This window comes from Staurois parvus, unplaced genomic scaffold (assembly GCF_062004578.1).
Source record: "Staurois parvus isolate SC_StPar_1 unplaced genomic scaffold, SC_StPar_1.0 ptg000090l, whole genome shotgun sequence".
NCBI lineage: Eukaryota > Metazoa > Chordata > Amphibia > Anura > Ranidae > Staurois > Staurois parvus.
Genome location: NW_028317886.1, coordinates 11,735,902 through 11,750,403, shown reverse-complemented (window position 1 = coordinate 11,750,403; position 14,502 = coordinate 11,735,902). Strand labels below are relative to the sequence as shown.

The 14,502-nt window shown below is 40.2% G+C and overlaps 1 protein-coding gene across 1 annotated transcript in view; it reads right to left on the bottom strand.

Moving 5' to 3' along the window:
- Positions 1-13,403, bottom strand: part of ASIC5 (acid sensing ion channel subunit family member 5) — a 47,176-nt gene extending 33,773 nt beyond the window's left edge. Inside the window, exons 1-4 of the mRNA XM_089670522.1 lie at positions 13,391-13,403; positions 9,915-10,236; positions 6,064-6,301; positions 3,867-3,989 (exon numbers count right to left, since the gene is read on the bottom strand). Of these exons, the coding sequence (XP_089526648.1) occupies positions 3,867-3,989; positions 6,064-6,301; positions 9,915-10,236; positions 13,391-13,403 (696 nt within the window). The remainder of the gene's footprint in view (positions 1-3,866; positions 3,990-6,063; positions 6,302-9,914; positions 10,237-13,390) is intronic.
- Positions 13,404-14,502: the final 1,099 nt, after the last annotated feature.

Below are 14,502 nucleotides of genomic sequence, written 5' to 3'. Positions count from 1 at the left end.
TTTAGAATGACTAGATAGATAGATAGATAGATAGATAGATAGATAGATAGATATTTAGTTAATAAGCTGTCGTAGTCTCTATGTAACTTTACAAATGTATTTTTTAAAGACGTTCGCAACTCACCTTAGGGACCTATTTATACTTGTCTGACATGAATTTTATAGAATAAATATGTAATTCGGGTATAAATGCTATTCTTTTATTTGTGGCTGGTTCGCAACTTTGTTCTGTAGTTTAGTGTCTTGGTATACAGCCCATTTACACCCACATGGTCATATTGGTGAATGAGCTGTCTAAATGTGAATTGCAGAAGTCCCTTTGATGGAGTTTGAAACACAATGCACTCCCAGTTCCCTTCTACTACACAAGCCACTCTAAATCAGGGCTTCATGGAATCATAGGGTTCCTCCAGAGGTTACTAGGGGCTCCTTGAACTGAGACTAATTGACTCCACATTTTATGATGCCTGCATAGGCCCACATTTAGCAAAGCTTCCTAAATTACTTCAATGATCATTTTAGGTGCTGTAAGGGCTTGTTCACACTTGACTAAATTTCTAATTCCTAACAAACACTCCTATAGCATTACTATGGGCGTTAGGCAGGCATTAATGAGCTTTAGTATGGGGGTTAGACAGGCATTAATGAGCTTTAGTATGGGGGTTAGACAGGCATTAATGAGCTTTAGTATGGGGGTTAGACAGGCATTAATGAGCTTTAGTATGGGGGTTAGACAGGCATTAATGAGCTTTAGTATGGGGGTTAGACAGGCATTAATGAGCTTTAGTATGGGGGTTAGACAGGCATTAATGAGCTTTAGTATGGGGGTTAGACAGGCATTATTGAGCTTTAGTATGGGGGTTAGACAGGCATTAATGAGCTTTAGTATGGGGGTTAGACAGGCATCAATGAGCTTTAGTATGGGGGTTAGACAGGCATCAATGAGCTTTAGTATGGGGGTTAGACAGGCATCAATGAGCTTTAGTATGGGCGTTAGACAGGCATCAATGAGCTTTAGTATGGGGGTTAGACAGGCATCAATGAGCTTTAGTATGGGGGTTAAACAGGCATCAATGAGCTTTAGTATGGGGGTTAGACAGGCATCAATGAGCTTTAGTATGGGGGTTAGACAGGCATCAATGAGCTTTAGTATGGGGGTTAGACAGGCATCAATGAGCTTTAGTATGGGCGTTAGACAGGCATCAATGAGCTTTAGTATGGTCGGTTAGGCAGGCATTAATGAGCTTTAGTATGGGGGTTAGACAGGCATTCATGAGCTTTAGTATGGGCGTTAGACAGGCATCAATGAGCTTTAGTATGGGGGTTAGACAGGCATCAATGAGCTTTAGTATGGGGGTTAGACAGGCATTAATGAGCTATAGTATGGGGGTTAGACAGGCATTAATGAGCTTTAGTATGGGGGTTAGACAGGCATTAATGAGCTTTAGTATGGGGGTTAGACAGGCATTAATGAGCTTTAGTATGGGGGTTAGAATGGCATTCATGAGCTTTAGTATGGGGGTTAGACAGGCATTCATGAGCTTTAGTATGGGGGTTAGACAGGCATTCATGAGCTTTAGTATGGGGGTTAGACAGGCATTCATGAGCTTTAGTATGGGGGTTAGACTGGCATTCATGAGCTTTAGTATGGGGGTTAGACAGGCATTAATGAGCTTTAGTATGGGGGTTAGACAGGCATTCATGAGCTTTAGTATGGGGGTTAGACAGGCATTAATGAGCTTTAGTATGGGGGTTAGACAGGCATTAATGAGCTTTAGTATGGGGGTTAGACAGGCATTCATGAGCTTTATTATGGGGTTAGACAGGCATTAATGAGCTTTAGTATGAGGGTTAGACAGGCATTAATGAGCTTTAGTATGGGCGTTAGACAGGCATTAATGAGCTTTGGTATGGGGGTTAGACAGGCATTCATGAGCTTTAGTATGGGGGTTAGACAGGCATTAATGAGCTTTAGTATGGGGGTTAGACAGGCATTCATGAGCTTTAGTATGGGGGTTAGACAGGCATTAATGAGCTTTAGTATGGGGGTTAGACAGGCATTAATGAGCTTTAGTATGGGGGTTAGACAGGCATTAATGAGCTTTAGTATGGGGGTTAGACAGGCATTCATGAGCTTTAGTATGGGGGTTAGACAGGCATTAATGAGCTTTAGTATGGGGGTTAGACAGGCATTAATGAGCTTTAGTATGGGGGTTCGACAGGCATTCATGAGCTTTATTATGGGGTTAGACAGGCATTAATGAGCTTTAGTATGAGGGTTAGACAGGCATTAATGAGCTTTAGTATGGGCGTTAGACATTCATTAATGAGCTTTGGTATGGGGGTTAGACAGGCATTCATGAGCTTTAGTATGGGGGTTAGACAGGCATTAATGAGCTTTAGTATGGGGGTTAGACAGGCATTCATGAGCTTTAGTATGGGGGTTAGACAGGCATTAATGAGCTTTAGTATGGGGGTTAGACAGGCATTAATGAGCTTTAGTATGGGGGTTAGACAGGCATTAATGAGCTTTAGTATGGGCGTTAGACAGGCATTAATGAGCTTTGGTATGGGGGTTAGACAGGCATTCATGAGCTTTAGTATGGGGTTTAGACAGGCATTCATGAGCTTTAGTATGAGGGTTAGACAGGCATTAATGAGCTTTAGTATGGGCGTTAGACAGGCATTAATGAGCTTTGGTATGGGGGTTAGACAGGCATTCATGAGCTTTAGTATGGGGGTTAGACAGGCATTAATGAGCTTTAGTATGGGCGTTAGACAGGCATTAATGAGCTTTAATACGGGGGTTAGACTGGAGTTTTACAAGCATTAAAACTTCTCCCCAAATGCCCTATGAGCAGTTTTGATGCATTTTATAAAACCTCATTTTATTAAAACCTCACCACAAATGCCTATAATAAACTGTAATATGATTATTGAGCCACAACTGCACAGCAAATGCCCGGCAAACACCTGCCAACGTGTTTGCAGAGCATCACCATAGACTTGACTGGGAGGTGTTGAAAGGCTTCAAACTCCTCCAGACTCCACATAAGGCTTCAATTTTGAAGCAACACTAACGCTTCATGTTTTGATAATGTGAACAGCACTGTGTGCTGTCCATAGTATAATTTGCATAAAATGCCACTCAAATGCCTGCTTTCAATGCCAGTGTGAACTAGGCCTAAGGGTGGCATTCTGCCCATCACTGTAAGGGGGACATTCTTCCCACTAGCCAGAAATGTAAGGTGGATTTTTCCCACTGAACCCCAAATAATTTGTTTTAGCAGAGGTTTCCCATGACCTGATCCGGTGTAAAAAAGGTTGAAGAAGGCTGTTCTATACTAATCATTATACTCCGTGCAGGGTAACTGAGAATGTGAAGGGTCATGCTAGCAGCAGAACAGCACGTTCACAAACATACTCAGAAGCAGGGGCAGACTGACAACTCATGGGGCCCCCGGGCAATAGGGGATCATGGGGCCCCTGTGTCCTTGCCCAAACTCAAAAAAGCCTATGAAAAAGGTACCAGGGGCATCTCATGGGGCCCCCTACTGACCCCGGGCCCTCGGGCAGTGCCCGAGTTTCCAAATGGTCAGTCCGCCCCTGCTCAGAAGAGTAATGGATGATTCGGTTCACTGCCAAGCAATGCATGCAAAAACATAGTATAGTAACTAACAAAAGTAGATATTCATAGGAATTATTTATTATTGAATTTTGTGAATTTCCCAAAGTTTCCTTTAATTTGGGTAACAAGCCAGTTAATAAATTATAGCACCTAACACCAGGGATATAAGAAAACAGATGTGCTTGCAATGAAAGTATATTATAGTGTTTAATGATTCACGTATAATTAGCATAATTACCTGTTTGATATCAAAAAGCACACTTAATCCTTTCCCTACTGTATTAATCCTTTTATTTGACTCCGGTGTATTGTGATTAAAAGTGTAGCAGTTTCCATACTCTGTAAAAACATGTTCAAAGTCCTGAAACAGAAAAAATATAATGGAATAAAGGAAACTATATATTAGGCATATATATAGAAATGCACTACAAGCACAATATGAGTCGCTTGTGACATATCCTTTTTGTAGAAATAGTGTTTCACACTATAACAAATTGTGGTACAATGAAAATATAAGGCACACTGATTAAAATTGACAATTAAAAAATGGAAGTGTCCTTCGAAAAAGAATTGTCAACTGTGCCTAAATAGCATGAACAGGCATTGTTTTCAGTTAAAGCGGAACTCAAGCAAAAATATATTCTGCATATTAGGCCAGCTTGGCACAATGTAAATGTGGATATATGAAACCTGATTGGCCTCTAATGACATGCTTTCATCATAATTAAAAAAAAAAAAAGAGTACAGTCCCCCAAAAATGCATACATCTGGTACATGTATTTTAAGGGAGACTTCACGCAAAAATTAAAAAACCTGTGTGAGGTCCCCCAGACTGGCTGGCCACAAAAGGGTGGAAACGAGAATGTGTCCCTCTTCCTGAACCATACCAGGTTACATGCCTTCAATTTTGGAGGGGTGGTAGGAGGACAAGGGAATCTTCCCCACAACCCTGGCCCTGTGGTTCTGGGATATGAAGATAGATAATGCACCCCCATGTGAAAGAGTGGAATTCACAAAAAGAATGTAAACAGTAACAAAATGCAAACACAGTTTTTGGCATGTCCTTTAGTAAGACCTCTTATGATGTAATGTAATTCCATTGCCAATCACGTCATCCAGCAGTGTAGATCCACGTCATTCATGATGCCCACCTCAAGAAAAAAAAAGTGCCACCACCAAGACAGATTTATTTGCTTTTCTTCCACCAAATTTAGGTTGAGGAGATGACAGCTGTTATATACAAAGGGGCAGGGCCTCCCGCATGACATTATTAACCATATATGTACCTGTTCATGACCATATTTTAGTAGTGACATCACCGGGACCCATGATGTCATTGGCCAAGTATTAGCATGTCCATATAGGGTCAATGACAGTACCAAAGATCCTCGCCCCCTTGTAAAGAACAAGCATCATCCACTGGACCTGTCATTCTGTGGGATGTAAATCCACATCCCTCAGCGATGTGATTGATGATGGATGTACATTGTTGGACATTTGTGGAGTTTTTTTTTATTGAAAGACTTTTCAAAAACTGTTTTTGTGGGGTTTCTTTTTAATTCAGGAGGGGGGGGAGTATCTGGGTAACAATAGGGGCGTCCAGATTCCAATAATCCCTTGTCCATGCAATTACTTTAGTAAATATTAACTGCTAAATACCTTTTCTCATCAACCGTTAGAGCAGATCAGTGACATTCTAAGCCTGCAGTATCAGTCTCCCAGGTTTACACTCTGTATTCGGGTGCTGGCAGAGAGAGAGCACATCTTTCTCCAAAATATAATATGGCATGCAGGTACAGGCGTATACTGTATTTAAAGTGTTTCTAAACCCAGGACCCTGCATTCACTATATCTGGTTTTCCACATAATAACATGGAAATGCAATTATGTTAGTAAATATAAATTGCTAAATACCTTTTCTCATCAGCAGTTAAAGCAGGCTTGTAACTTCTATTTGTGTCCAGCAAATCACTGGTTATAGCTTGTAGGAGGAGTTTTCATTGTCTTGAAGGAGGATACAGAACCCCTGACCCCTGTCTGGAGAGAGCTGATTGGCCCTGTGTTGATCACATGCACTCTCCCAAGAAAAAAAAAAAAATCTCTTTAGCAATACACACCAAACTGAGCATGTGCAGTTTTCCTCCTGAGCCTGTGTTCTATCAGGAGATATTTAGGAGACATTGGAAGAAGGGGAGGATCAGAGAAGACAGGATCAACCATCCTTTTTACACAATGTGGAGGATTAAGCCCTTAGGTCCACAGTGAGTATAACAAGCATGCTTTACTGCATATACAGACTGATTTTACTGTTGTGGGTTCAGTAACACTTTAATGCTTTAAAACCTGCAAGTATTGTAATGCTAATTACAACAAAGAACCCATTTGTGAACTGTTTTGTTGATTCTTGCTCTTTGTACAGGAAAACATTGTCTTACCTCTGGATAACATGGACTGCCAAAAAAGTCACATTTTAACAGTGTACTGTTATTGAGATAAAATCCATAATTTTTAGTAAAGTCTTTGATGCTGAAATTTTGGTTGAGTTGCAGAAATTCATTTATTTCTTGTATATCCTTTGAATCCTTTCCTGCATTTGAAAAATTTAGTACTGTAGATACAATGTTCCACATGAAAAATGCAATGCTTAGATTGTTCACTGCAGAAGTTTGGAACCTACAATTATTAATAGATGAAAGACAGTTATTGTATTGCAGGCAAACAAATTCCTTTGAAATTAAAATAGAATTGCTTTACGGAAGCTGCTTTATATATTACTTAAAGTAAAGCTGTGTTTTCTTTACACAGAGTATAATAATATGTTCACTTTCATGTAACCCTTTTCAGCTGAATGTACGTACTATGTTGTCACTTCTCCACCGTTCTTTTACATTTATTCCTACTTTATGTTTCCTTTCAGACATTGTCATAAGGCAGCAGCCCACCCAACCAACTCTCCATTTTCCTGTAATCTAGGGATCCTGAAATCTGCCTGTTCGTAATGCTGCAATTCCATCTTTATTACTTCTTACAGAAAACTTGTTTTCAACCATTCTATTTTTCTCACATCCATCAATCAGTTTAAAACTTTTCTTTGGAATTTTAATGTGTTTGGTAATATAGGAACATGAGAAAGCATGTTATACAGCAAAGGCTTTATTAACCACTTCCTGACAGCTCTATAACAGAACTACTGCTACAGGACGGCAGGGCTGTGCAAAATCACGTGTATATACGTGATTTAGTATTTACGGGTAGGGGGCGCGCCCGCTATTGGCAATTTCAGTCAAGACCCAGTGATCATCAACTGAAATCACCAATGGTCAATATCACATATACAGTATATACGTGATTCCCTGCCAGCGATCACTGAGTGCCGGCGGGGAATCACTGGCCAGGGCTGGTGATTTCCCGCTGGCACCCAGCAATCACTGAGTATCACTGATGGGGGAGAGGTCTGTATGTAAACAATACAGATAGCAGAGCAATACGAAGCAGCATGCTTACACAGTAAAGCACAGCACACAGTAAAACACACACAGCACACAGTTAAATCTTTGATCGCCACTACTTTTTATTAGCACTGATCACTGTATTAGTGTCACTGGGGATGTCAGTGACAGTTAGTTTCCACCAGTGTTAGAATACCCTCTGCCACTATAAGTTGCTGGTCACCGCCATTACTAGTATAAAAAGTATATAAAATAAAATTCCGGTATATATACCGCCATTTGTAGATGCTATAACTTTCATGTAAACCAATTAATTTACACATATTGGGATTTTTTTTAGCAAAGACATGTAGCAGAATACATTTTGGCCTAAATTTATGAATGCCTAAATTTTTTTCTGGACATGTTTTATATTAAAAGTCAAAAATTATTTTTTTTTTAAAATGGTCGGTCTTTTTTTGTTTATAGCAAAAAAAAAAAAAAACACACAGGTGATCAAATACCACCAAAAGAAAGCTCCATTTGTGGGAAAAAGCACATAAATTTAATTTGAGTGCAGCATGACTGCAAAATTTCAGTTAAAGTAATGCAGCGCTGTGTCGCAAAAATGACTTGGCCAGGAAGGGGGTAAATCCTCTGGAGAGCAATGCTCCTACTGCCCTTCTTCTGACTCTGAGGTAGTCTGTGTGCATTGCAAAAGCAATGGGGTCAATTTACTAAAACTGGAAAGTGCAAAATCTGGTGCAGCTCTGCATAGAAACCAATCAGCTTCCAAGTTTTTTTGTCAAAATTTAATTGTACAAGCTGACCTTAGAAGCCAATTGGCTGCCATACACCAGACTGCACTCTCCAGTTTTCCACTCTCGGCACTAGATTTTGCACTCTCCAGTTTTAACAAGATAACCCCAATGCATTACACAGAACTCACATTAAAGTAAACTGATTTCTAAAGAAAGTTATAAATCAATGAATATAACATGCATTATAGGTGTGTGTAAAAAGAAATGTCACTAACCATACATATCAGATTTAAGTTGTTATGATCCCTAGTAAAGGAGAGAATATGAATGTATTACCTATGTTGTTGCTTCAAGCAACAGTCCCCTGATCTTGTGCCCAGTTTTATAGATTACTCAGGGCCGGATTTATATTGTTTGCTCCTCTAGAGCAACTATTTTGTACTGTACCAGTTAGCTACCTTCGTCATACTTAGCCCTGCTTCACATACAGTTGTGCTCAAAAGTTTGCATAACCTGGCAGAAATTGTGAAATGTTGGCATTGATATTGAAAATATGACTGATCATGCCAAAAAATGCTGTTTTATCGAAGGATGGTGGACATATGAAGCCACTAATTATCAAATTTTTGTTTGGCTCCTTTTTAAATCATAATGATAACAGAAATCACCCAAATGGCCCGGATCAAAAGTTTACATACCCTGGAATGTTTGGCCTTGGTACAGACACACAAGGTGACACACACAGGTTAAAATGCCAATTAGAGGTTAATTTCTCACATCTGTGGGTTTTTAAATTGAAATTAGTGTCAGTGTATAAATAGTCAATGCGTTTGTTAGCTCTTACGTGGAAGAACTGACTAGGTTAGATACTGAGCCATGGGGATCAGAAAAGAACTGTCAAAAGTCCTGCGTAACAAGGTAATGGAACATTATAAAGATGGATAAGGACATAAAAAGATGTCCAAAGCCTTGAATATGCCAATCAGTACTGTTAAATCGCCTATTAAGAAGTGGAAAGTTCGGGGATCTCTTGATACCAAGCCAAGGTCAGGTAGACCAAGAAAGATTGCAGCCACAACTGCCAGAATTGTTCGGGATACAAAGGTAAACCCATAGGTAACCGCAAGAAAAATACAGGCTGCTCTGGAAAAAGACAGTGTGGTTGTTTTGAAAGAGCACAATATGATGACACCTGAACAAAAATGAGCTGCATGGTCGAGGGGCCAAAAAGAAGCCTTTACTGCATCAATGACACAAAAAGGCCTGGTTAGGCATGCCAAGGTGTTGTCAGGCATATGGTAATTGGGCTTTTTTGTGTCATGGACTCCCTTGCCCTGGGACACGCAGGGAAGAAGTCCCTGCACTTCTTTGTAAAACGCAGCCCACATGGGAACCTCGGTTCCCAGTACAGTTGCGTTTTCGAGTGCGGGTGACGTGCCATTAGAACTAATGGCACTCGCCCGTGGGTCCGCATTTCTCTGTGCGGGTGGTGCAGCTGCACGGATTTTCATGTGGATCCGCAGTGGCACCACCCACACAGATGTGAACCTAGCCTTAGACAGAGTGAATTGAAAACAAATTATTGCATAGAACAATCTAATACATGTTATTTTCCTAAGCTTTTGGGAACAAAAAACAATAAGTGGTCTTTTTTTTATAAAGAAGTGGTTTTCTGAAATGTTTATGTCATCTTCTCATACATAATATTTGAGAGCTTGTACTTCATTGGTTTCTGCACCTTATTTAAACTACAGAGCAGGCAACCAAACTATTAGTAAAATGGTATCCTGGTCTTTAAAAGTGCTGTATATTTAGGACAAATGCTGTATTTTTGGTAAAAAAAAAAATAATAGAGTACCATATTAACTATGCAAATGTTTTTTCTCAACATTCGTACATGCCAGATTATAAATCTATTAAATACAGCAGTTTAAATGGTTGGAAAATGGTTATAATTGGCAGACTGAAACGTTACCCTGATAAACAAATTTACCAAATATGCTTTAGGTAAAATATCAAATTGGTGTACAATGTTATTAGACCCTTTCAAATCAAGCCTTGTGTTACAGGTCATTAAAACAAATAACACATATATACCTGTTCAAATTACAAAATGTGATAGAGGGGAACTCAATCTTTCCAACATACTGCACGGTTACTGATGTCGTTGTTGGCCAAGTGAAATAATTTACAATGCGTGAGCAGACTTGTGAAAATGCTACAAAGACAAAGACCAGTACAACAACAAGCCAGAGAACTCTGCGGATTTGGTCCCGTGTTCCAGTGTTGTTGCCATGTACAAGGTGATGTACTCCATGAAATGAGGTGGAAACGGCAAAGTCACGGTTATATTTCCTTCGTTCTTCTATGCATGGAGCAGAGTGCTTTCTAAGAAAAGAATGCATTTTATGACAGATGGCTGAAATAAGAAAAAATCTCAAATTAGTTTTTAGACTACTTATAAAGACTAGTGAAATCATTGTTTTGTACTTTGCCAATCTCACCCTTATGTTGATGTCAATTGTTTTTCCTTTTTTTTTTAAGTAATTCTAAAGCCTTAAAATATTACTAAATCCAGGACCCTGCATTCACTATATCTGGTCTCCCACAGTACACACAACATGGAAATGCAATTATTTTAGTAAATATAAACTGCTAAATATCTTTTCTCAGAAGCATTATATGTGACTTGTGACTTCTATCAGTGTCCAGATCCAGTTTGTAGGACGAGTGTTCATTCTCCTCTGACTGTCCAATGAGCGCTGATTGGCCCTGTGCTGATCACATGCACCCTCCTCCCAAAGAGAAAAAACTTCTAACATTACACACCAAACTGAACGTGTGCAGAGTGACTCCTAGAGCTCTGAACTATCAGCTGATGGATTGGGGACAGTAGAAGAAGGGGAGAATCAGAGAAGACAGGATCAATCAGCCTTTTTCCACAATGCAGAGGATTAACCCCTTAGGTTCCACAGTGAGTATAACAAGCATGCTTCGCTGCATTTACAGACTGATTTTACTGTTGTGGGTTTAGTAACACTTTAAGGTTTTTCACCTTAATGTATTCTATGCATATGCCGAAGAGGAGGGGCCTGGAGTGCCAGTGAGGGACCCCAGAAGAAAAGGATCGGGACTGCTCTGTGCAAAAGCATTGCAGAGAGCAGGTAAGTATAGACATATTTGTTATTTAAAACATTTTTTAATAACACTTTAAGTGATATTAAATGCAATTTGTTTTTAAATAACAAAAATGTTACACTTACCTGCTCTGTGCAGTGGCTTTGCACAGAGCAGCCCAAAACCTCCTCTTGTTGGGTCACCAGCCAGCGATCCTGGCCCCTCCCTCTGAGCAAGTCCCCCCTGAGCAAGCAGCTTGCTATGGGGCCACACCCATGCAGACTCTCTCTCGAGCCACTGCTCTGCTTGTCTATTCACACACAGAGCCACAGCTGTGCCCCACCCCCTCTCTCTCCTCATTGGCTCACTGGCTGTGATTGGCAGCAGAGGGAGCCAACAGCTCCCCCTGCTGTCTCAGCCAATGAGGAGGGATAGTCCCAAGAGAACTGAAGCTCTTGTGCACATTTTCAGCCTTTAGAATCACTTTAAGTTGGGAATGGAAACTTACATTGGCAAAGTGGATCAAAATATTGAAACGTTTGGTGGAAAATAAATGTGACAAAATAAGAAAGTATATATATATATATATATACACACACACACACACTATATTGCCAAAAGTATTGGGACGCCTCCCTTTACACGATCATGAACTTTAATGGTATCCCAGTCTTGATCCATAGGGTGCAATACAGAGTTGACCAACCCTTTGCAGCTATAACAGCTTCAACTCTTCTGGGAAGGCCGTCCACGAGGTTTAGGAGTGTGTCTATGGGAATGTTTGACCATTTTTCCAGAAGACAATACGTGAGGTCAGGCACTGATGTCGGACGAGAAGGCCTGGCTCTCAGACTCCACTCTAATTCTTCCCAAAGGTGTTCTATCTGGTTGAGGTCAGGACTCTGTGTAGGCCAATCAAGTTCCTCCACCCCAGACTCGCTCATCTATGTCTTTATGGACCTTGCTTTGTGGACAGGAAGGGGCCATCCTCAAACTGCTCCCACAAAGTTGTGAGCATGAAATTGTCAAAAATGTCTTGGTATGCTGATGCCTTAAGAGTTCCCATGACTGGAACTAAACGGAGAAACCCAGCCCCTGAAAAACAACCCCACACCATAATTCTCCCTCCACCAAACTTTACACTTAGCACAATGCAATCAGGCAAGTATCATTCTCCTGGCAACCGCCAAACCCAGATACGTCCATCAGATTGCCAGACAGAGAAACGCGATTCGTCACTCCAGAGAACACGCCTCCACTGCTCTAGAGTCCAGTGGCGGAATGCTTGACACCACTGCATCAGACACTTTGCGTTGCCCTTGGTGATGTAAGGCTTGGATGCAGTTGCTCGGCCATGGAAACCCATTCCATGAAGTTCTCTACACACTGTTGTTGTACTAATCTGAAGGCCACATGAAGTTTGGAGGTCTTTAGCTATATACTGATGCAGACAGTTGGCAACTTCTGCACACTGTGCGTTACAGCATGTGCTGACCCCGCTCTGTCATTTTACGTGGACTACCACTTCATGGCTGAGTTGCTGTTGCTCCCAGTTGCTTCCACTTTGTTATAGTACCACTAACAGTTGACCGAATAATATTTAGTAGCAAGGAAATTTCACAGATAGACTTATCACAGGTGATAACCAGGGGCGGACTGACCATTCGAGTATTCAGGCACTGCTCGAGGGCCCGGGGTAGTAGGAGGCCCCATGAAATGCCCCTGGTACCTTTTATAGGCTTTTTTGGGTGTGCTTTGAGTGTGGGCAAGAACACAGGGGCCCCATGATCCCCTATTGCCGGGGGCCCCATGAGTTGTCAGTCTGCCCTTGGTGATAACCTATCATGGTACCATGCTTGAATTCACTGAGTCCCTGAGAGCGACTCATTCTTTCACAAAAATTTGTAGAAGCTGTCTGCATTCCTAGGTGCTTGATTTTATACACCTGTGAACATGGAGGTGATTGGAACACCTGAATCCAATGATTTGGAGGGGTGTCCCAATACTTTTGGCAATATAGTGTATATTTACAGTATATATATATAAATATAAATATATATATATATACAATATATATACAATATATATATATATATATATATAAAAAACATATTTCTGGGTATAGTCAATTTTGCATGAATATTGGGCAGCCATATTTGATCACTACATGTACTGTGCATATGATACATTTAACTCTTTGACTAATTTGCATACTTAAATCGTTGTTATACATATTTAAAAACAGAAAATTACATATAGGCTCAAAATGTATAAAAAATGTAAAAGAAAAAGTAGTTGAACTAACAGATAACACTGCAGTCTAAATAGTCAGGTTTCTATTTTTGTCAGTAGAGTCTCCACTCTGCATGTGATCACTATTTTAAAGTTAACAGAGTTATCACACAATCAGGAAATATTTTGATTGGTCCTTGATTGTCCTTCTGGACCATGGTTACCATTTACAGCCATGGGCACGAAATACCCTAATAAAGGACATTGTTACACTAGTACAGTATATAGTGGATTATTATTTATTCATTTATTATAGTCAACACTAAGCACAGAATTTGTAAAAAAAAAATATATATTTTTTTTTTTTACAATTTTTTTTTAGTATACAGTATTTATTTATTTAGGTAAGTATAAATACAATACTGTGCATTTATATTATGATAAATACTGTTATACTAGTACAGTATACAGGTGAAACTCAAAAAATTAGAATATCGTGCAAAAGTTCATTTATTTCAGTAATGCAACTTAAAAGGTGAAACTAATATATGAGATAGACTCATTACATGCAAAGCAAGATAGTTCAAGCAGTGATTTGTCATAATTGTAATGATTATGGCTTACAGCTCATGAAAACCCCAAATCCACAATCTAAGAAAATTAGAATATTGTGAAAGGTGCAATATTCTAGGCTCAAAGTGTCCCACTCTAATCAGGTAATTAAGCCATAACACCTGCAAAGGGTTCCTGAGCCTTTAAATGGTCTCTCAGTCTGGTTCAGTATGAATTACAATCATGGGGAAGACTGCTGACCTGACAGTTGTGCAGAAAACCATCATTTACACCCTCCATAAGGAGGGAAAGCCTCAAAAGGTAATTGCAAAAGAAGTTGGATGTTCCCAAAGTGCTGTATCAAAGCACATTAATAGAAAGTTATGTGGAAGGGAAAAGTGTGGAAGAAAAAGGTACACAAGCAGCAGGGATGACCGCAGCCTGGAGAGGATTGTCAGGAAAAGGCCATTCAAAAGTGTTGGGGACTTTCACCAGGAGTGGACTGAGGCTGGAGTCGGTGCATCAAGAGCCACCACAGACAGACGGATCCTGGACATGGGCTTCAAATGTCGTATTCCTCTTGTCAAGCCGCTCCTGAACAACAAACATCAGAAGCGACTTACCTGGGCTAAAGAAAAACAGACCTGGTCTGTTGCTCAGTGGTCCAAAGTCCTCTTTTCTGATGAGAGCAACTTTTGCATCTCATTTGGAAACCAAGAACCCAGAGTATGGAGAAAGAATGGAGAGGCACACACTGCAAGATGCTTGAAGTCCAGTGTGAAGT